This window comes from Pinus tabuliformis, chromosome 1_2, assembly GCF_031772625.1.
Source record: "Pinus tabuliformis cultivar Carrire ecotype Pingquan chromosome 1_2, CPIR1, whole genome shotgun sequence".
NCBI lineage: Eukaryota > Viridiplantae > Streptophyta > Pinopsida > Pinales > Pinaceae > Pinus > Pinus tabuliformis.
Window position 1 is genome coordinate 277,059,541 of NC_142298.1, and position 7,703 is coordinate 277,067,243.

Genomic DNA, 7,703 nt, shown 5'->3' on the forward strand with positions numbered 1-7,703 from the left:
CATCATTTCAAATATACTCAAGCCTAAAAACACAAATGCTAAAGTTCACATCTTTGAAAATTAAATACAAAATTTTCTGAAACATGTGAGGCTAGATAATTCACATAATAACTCACCAAGTTGTGACTACCCAGTGGGGGCACACTTAGTATAGTATTGAAAGAACACATGTTCATTAAAGACACCACATTTATAACTAAAAAACACACACATTTCTTGACACAAATTTATCTTTCACACATAACTATTGAATTGGCATTGCCCCATCAATTGCTAGACATCCTATTGAAATTTGCACAATGACTTATGCTAAATTATTGAAATTGACTAGCAATAATTTTTGCTTCTCTATGAAATTTTTTTAACTTCTCCTTTTTGACTTGGTACATGTCTTTCATCTGGTTGAACACAAGTTTAGAATTGGTGTAGACTACAATTCCATTGGATTAATACTCTCTAGTTTTTCTTAAGCCTTCTATCAATGCAATATAATATGCTTCATTTTTTGTTGTCCTTCCAGGTACATTTCTTTTCCTTTGGAGGATTATTTTCATCGCAATATTGTATAGCACATAATTAATTAGTACCGCTTGTCCTAGATTGGGATAACAAGAAACATCTATGCATAATGTCCATTTTTCAACCATGTTTAATGGGTTTTCTTATCCCTATAAAAAAACAAACTCAATAAAATGAATAATATATTTCTTTATTGCAAATGCCTTAGATTATGGGAGAATGATTAAAAATAAATATCTATTGTGATTGAATGATGGAATATTACAAGATCTATTGTGATGAATTTCCCCAGTGGAATAATAATGGCAGTTTACAAATCAATGCCATTGGGAAAATGTCTTAACAAATGGTGTCATGTTGGAATGGTTAGGAATATAATCCAAAATGTTTAACTAGGTTGATTAATTTCATCAAGAATAAATATCAACCTCTAATAGTGCAAAAATTCCAAACATCATTTTATATTCTAAGTTTCATATTAAACATCATTTTATATTCTAAGTTTCATATTGCAACACATATCGAGCATCCTTCAAATTCAATAGCAAGTATGAGTAACTAGATCCAAAACACGAATAAGAATTTAGTGAGATGCCATTAACATCCTAGTTTAGAATGCACTATTCATTAAATTATTCCTCATCGAACTTCAATTTAAAAAGATGTATCCTATTTATTTGAGATACTTTCTCCCTTCAGTGGAATATATATTTATGTCCACATGGAAGTTAAATATCCTTCACAAGAAGGAGCCTAGAATTTCATATCTGACACTTGGACATGATGACACAAATACACTCTCACCCTCACATTTTGTGTGATCAGGGCTATTTCAAGATGTGAAATAGGATTAATTACATCTCAACTTGGTTGACCACTCATGGATCCAAAGCCACAAAGAAAGGCCTTTAAATATTATAGATACCACCAAATAAGTTTCTAGGATAACCAATCCCATGATGTCAATTTTTGTCCTTCCCACCTTATGCAATGATCACTAATGTAAGCCACTAGAAAATTAGTAAATAAATACCATGTATGTATTGTTAACATAGTGTAATATACATTTCCTTAAATGGTTTTCCATATTCTTGTTCCATCACTTATGATTGTCCATCTTCTTGTCCCATCACTAGGTACACCACATGGATCTGAAAAATGATTTTCTATGTGGAGATCTTGTTGATGGGATCTATATGGAGCAACCATAGGGGTATGCCAAATATCCTTTATTATTATGTGAATTGAAGAAATCATTATATGGACTTAGGTGGGTGGATTGAGTTTGGTATGCAAAAGGATCCTTACCTTCTTTCCCAAGGTTTCCTTAGATGCATATATCAAATCCTAATATGCATATGTTGAGTCATATTTGATTTTCTCGTGTTGATAGTTATATATATAGAAGCTTACTCATTATATAATATTTCATTATCAACATAAACTATTCCATACCCATGTTGTTATAATCAATTTTTTTCATGTTGTGGGTGTGAGGATGTATTGGATCTATGTCCTAGAATGACGTAATGGAATCCCCCTTCTTTTCTAATTATGTAATGTATCTTTTATATGGATGATTGGTATGTTAGCAACTCTATTTACTTTATGATAGAATTGATATGTTACATGTTATATATCTAAATCCATTATGTATGATATGGAGTTGTGGAACACTAGTTTATATTTTGGTATGAATGAATGAATGTTAAATCAAAATAGTAAAAACATTAATGAAACTGATCTTTATCTTGCTGATAAAGACCCTCACCTTATCTGGCTCTTTATCTTGATCTTATTGATGATATTCTATTATTCCCACCCTTTTGAATTGGTTTCAAAATGTTAGGATAATATCTATTTTGAAACAAGTTCAAAATAAGCAAAAAGGAAAAACACAAATTAATCAAGTTGTTTCTGGAGAGAGTTCGTAGTTGGCTTTGATGCCTATAGAAAGAGAATTCGAGCAATCTTGAATGAAACTATAAGTCAGTTGTCAAAATGGTAAAATACATAGACTGCCACCTACCTCCTTATCCTTAGTCCTCAGTTGAGATAGTTTTCTTAAGGATTAATTAGCAATAGTTTTAATGAGTTTGGTTAAGATTTCAATTTGAATTATATAAATTCACTTTAGCATAACTTGATTAGAAGTTTTGAAATATTTTGGAAATTCGATGAACATAAACAAAATCAACTATTTAATTTTTCTTATGTCCATCATATTTTAAAAATATTCCAAAATAATCAATCCACATCAGAATGACCATATAAGCTCATATAAGTCCTGGATGTCCATTATATTTTAGAAATATTCCAAAATAATCAATCCATATGAGAATGCCCATATAAGCTCATATAATTCTTGGATGAGGATGAGACTGTCAGGAGTACATAAAAAATATGGATTGCACAATACATAAGATTATATAAGTGATAGAAACTAGATATATAAGTGTTTATGTTTTAACTTTAGAAATGGGAGAAATTGGACAATAAAAAAAACTAAAAATTAAAAATCAATAAACAATACCCTCCATCGCAATCAATTTTCTGAACAAGAAAAATAGCAATCCAAATTCAATTGGTAAATGTCTATACACATTAAAAAAAATTGTTAACAAGTAATACAAAATAAACAAATATCATATCTAGGTGATAAAATTAGATATATAAGTTTTTATTTTTTAACATTAGAAATGGCAAAATTTGGAAAGTAAAAGGATTAAAAATCAATATAAAATATCATTCATCGAAATCAATTTTTTGAACAAGAAAAATAGCAATATTTCTTATCCAAATTCAATTCGGAAAACTCTATACACATTAAAAAATTGTTAACAAGTAATACACAATAAACAAATATCATACTGCATAAAAGTAATACAACTTGAAATATAAAAATAGCAAGACCATTCATTTAAAATCAATTTATGAAACCCCAAAGACAAAAAAATTGACAGGTAATATAAAATAAACATATATCATATTTTAAATAAAAATAATATATAAAAATAGCAAAACCATTTGAAAAATAATATATAAAAATAACAAAAAAAACCATCTAAAATTAGTTTCAGGGACCTCAAACTAGACTAAATTAATTTAAGGAAATTATGTATAAAATTTTTACATAAACATGCTACACCTTCATCTATAACATATAAAAAATTATTCCTAGATTAAAATTAATGGTAATCCAACCACCTGGGATAAGGAAGAGTTGACGAATACTATAGCCAAAGTATCAATGTAATGTCCCAGATGATGATCCTAGAGCCTTTCGAGTGATGAGAGCTACACCAAGTGGTCAAGCAATGGAAAATCCCAACCCCTTAGCACAATCCATGGGGCTTGGGGATTAAGAACCACTAAATTGGTGTTAAACCTTCTTAAAAATATATATATATTTTGGCATGTAGAGTATCGATATAAGAAATGACTATTAAAGTCATAATTACAATGGTAGTAAGCTAATGTAATACAAGTGATTCCACTACTGGTTATGAAGGTTACACTTATCTAGTTTCCCTAATCAATACATGTTAGTTATAAGCACAACATAAGGTCATAGAATAAAGTGTATTCAAAGCTTGTATCGATATAAGTAACATAGTGTTCAATATAGCTGTGTTTAATATGAAGAATGAAAAGCATATGCAAGCTTACATGGTAAGAATCCATGACCTAAACTATTCACATATATAACATGTGGTTAACAATTCTAATACAAACGAGAAACAAGCTTAAGTGTTCATAGTCAAGCATAGTGTAATAGAACTCCATAAGTAGTAGTATTATGCATAATATACATATATATGCAACTGTAATCATGTTATTCTTAAATATCATAATGATTGAATATAAGATAGTGATAGATTCCACTAGTACCTTTTGAATAAGTTGTATTAGACCCTTATCTAAGCTTATGGACCTATGAATACCTATCTATACTAGTATAAGCACTAAGCTCTAGTAATCACATTATTTCTTTGATGCAGGAGCATCGGAATAAGCCAACAATGTGGAGATTTGTCCACATGTTGTGGCTTGACAGAGTGAATTTCATTTACTGTTTGGTCAATTTTAGTTTACTGTGGAAGTCGATTTATCAAATAGTTTGTTATTATTGTAATAAGTGAGACTGTTTTATTTAGATTAGTGATAAGATTTGTTAAATAGGTGTAACGAGAGTTAAGAGATAAGAGATTGTTTTGTTAAGATCTATAGGGAAAATAGGAGATTTCTGTTATCCATTATTAGAAGGATTAATGAGAGAAAATTAAAATAGGTGAAGAGATTCTTCGGAGAGAGAGTTAGTGTGGTTATTGGTGTGGAGAAAAAGCTCAGAATGGAGTGAGGATTGTGTTTGTAATAGAGATTTTCTTTGTAAACTCGCCAAGGGCGAACTCTGTTTTTCTGAAATAGTATGAACAAGCAAATATTGTGTGTCTCTTTGTAAGATGTGCGTGGAGTTTCAAATACTGGTTTTGGTGCGAAATGGATTGAAGAAATGATGACCTGTGTGTATTTTTGTTTAAATTATGAGAATTCTCGTGATTGATGCAAATCGGGCCGTATCGAAATTAGTGAGTTGAAAATAGTTTAACACAGTGAAATAGTTAAAAAGGCGCTACAGATCTCTTTGAGCGGAGTTGAGTTAATTCACAATTTAATTTTGAATTGCATCGGGTCCGAAAGCTCAAATCGGCATTGTGTAAATCGGCGATAAATCAATTAACATTCAGCTTCGGCAATCTCCGATTCCGATTTGGATCGGATCGGAACTTTGGAGCGTTGAAGTGAGAGCACCTTGTAAAAGACCCGATGGGCGATTGCGATTGAATCGCATCGGAGCCTTGTTAAACGACATAATATACATATATTATGGTATGGTGTGATCACCGATTGCAAGAATCAGAATTGTATCGATTGAAACTGTTTTAAATAGCATTCAAATGCTATTATAATTTGTTTTGGTTTTTAAGACAGAAAGGAATTATATTGGATCTGTGTATCCATTTTATTAAAGGGCTTCGGTTCTGATAGAAATAAAGAGCGATTGTTGGGTTATAAAGGTTCGATTTGGATTTAATTTAAAAATCTAACGCTGCTGCTGCGTCAAATTTTTGGTATCAGAGCCAAAGAGACAGGTGTCTGCAGTAAAAAATGCCGCCAAGAAGGGGAATCGGTCGAGGAAGACCAGAGCCAAATGCCATTCTGTTGGAAGAAGTGCAGAACTTGTGTGCACGAATGGAGACAATGGAGATAGCCCAAAGAAGAGTGCCTGATGAGGGAGCTGAGAGTTATTAAGAAGAATCTGATGCTGATGTGGAAGCAGAAGAAGAGAATGAAAATGTCAAATTCATCAAGATGCTGGCAAAGGTTGGAAGCAAACCCAAAATGGACATTCCTATGTATGAAGGGAGTCTGAATGCCGAGGAGCTTATGGATTGGATCAGATCCATAGATCAGTATTTCGATTATGAAGAGGTTGAAGAGAAAAAGAAGGTAAAGTTTGCAGTCACTAGATTGAAAGGTCATGCAGCCATCTGGTGGGACGAGGTACAGACATCAAGAACGAAAAAATGGAAATCTAAGATCAAGTAGTGGGATAAAATGGTAAGTAAACTGAAAGCCAAGTTTTTGCCTAAAGATTATCATTTGAACCTTTTTAAGCAGATGCAAAATCTGAAGCAGAAAGGAATGTATGTTAAGGAGTATACGAAAGAATTCTACAGGTTAAGTATCAGAACAGGGCATGTAGAAGATGATTTGGAGAAAGTAGCTAGATATGTTAATGGTCTAAGGTATGAGATCCAAGATGAGATTAGCCTGTTAAGTTTGAAAACTGTTGAGGATGCCTATCAAGCAAGTTTGAAAGCAGAGGAGAAAATACTGAGGAGACAGAGTCAAAGAAATAGAGGAAAGAGTTCAGTGAGAGGTAGAGGAGTTGTCAGATCTAGGGGAACACAACATCAACATGAAACAAGAAGTTCAAGTGGCAGATCACCACAGATGGGTGAATCTAGTAGAGGAAGATTCATGCCTAGAGGAAGATGGCAAGGAAGAGATGTTAGATGTTATACTTGTGGAGAATGGGGACACATGTCGAGGGACTGTCCTCATAACAAATCAGCAAGCCAGAGGGGTGCAAATGTGGCTGAGGCAGAGTCAGAACCACCTCGACTTGTGGAGAAAGAGGAACCACCTGAAGAAGGTGAATCATTGCTGCTTAGAAGAACTTTGCTGAGATAAAAAAAGGAGACTGGAGAACCGGCACAAAGGAAGAACTTGTTCAGGACTACATGCAAGTCAAAGGGTAAGTGTTGTAAGGTTATAATTGATAGCGGGAGTACTGACAATCTTGTGTCTACATAGATGGTGGAAAAGCTCGGGTTAACAAGGAAAACACATCCTGCACCTTACAAAGTATCTTGGCTTCAGAAGGGTCATCAAGTTATCGTGACAGAGCAGTGTAATGTGGAAATGCAGATCGGCACATACAAAGACGTGATCTTATGTGACATAATGCCCATGGATGTATGTCACGTGTTATTGGGAAGACCATGGCAATTTGATCGGAAGGCGATTCATGATGGGAGAAGGAATACATATACCATAGAGAAGGACGAAGTTAAACATACGTTGCTGCCAGTGAAGGATGATGGTGATAAAGGCTTGCTAGAGAATAATATTATGCTGATGAGTGGAAAAGAACTGCTACAAGAGGTCGATAAAAGCGAGGAAGTGCATTTTGCTATCGTGGGAAGACCAAAGGTAATTTTAACCTCCACGAATTTAAATGATTTTCCTGAAGAAATTCAAGCTGTGTTAAATAATTTCATGGACATCATTGTGGACGAATTGCCAAATGAATTATCGCCGATTAGAAGCATAAGTCACCATATCGACTTAATACCAGGAGCAAGTTTGCCTAATAAAGCTGCGTATTGACTAACTCCCTAGGAAAATGCAGAAGTTGCAAGACAAGTTCAAGAGCTGATGGACAAGGGGCTAATTCAAGAAAGTCTCAGTCCGTGCGCTGTGCCAACGGTGCTTAGTCCGAAGAAGGGAGGAGAATGGCGCATGTGCACCGATTCCAGAGCTATCAACAAGATAACAGTCAGGGACAGATTTCGTTTGCCCAGAATGGATGATTTAATGGACTGTTTAAGTGGATC

General features: G+C 33.5%; 1 protein-coding gene across 1 annotated transcript; it reads left to right on the forward strand.

The window, feature by feature from the left end:
• The first annotated feature begins 6,900 nt into the window (after positions 1-6,900).
• Positions 6,901-7,476, forward strand: LOC149205415 (uncharacterized). The gene has a single exon (XM_089397399.1). The coding sequence runs from the start codon at positions 6,901-6,903 to the stop codon at positions 7,474-7,476; it is 576 nt and encodes a 191-aa protein (XP_089253525.1).
• Positions 7,477-7,703: the final 227 nt, after the last annotated feature.

Bases quoted from the DNA above. Each gene is read 5' to 3' on its own strand.
- LOC149205415 (XM_089397399.1), top strand. From the start codon at position 6,901: ATGGTGGAAAAGCTCGGGTTAACAAGGAAAACACATCCTGCACCTTAC.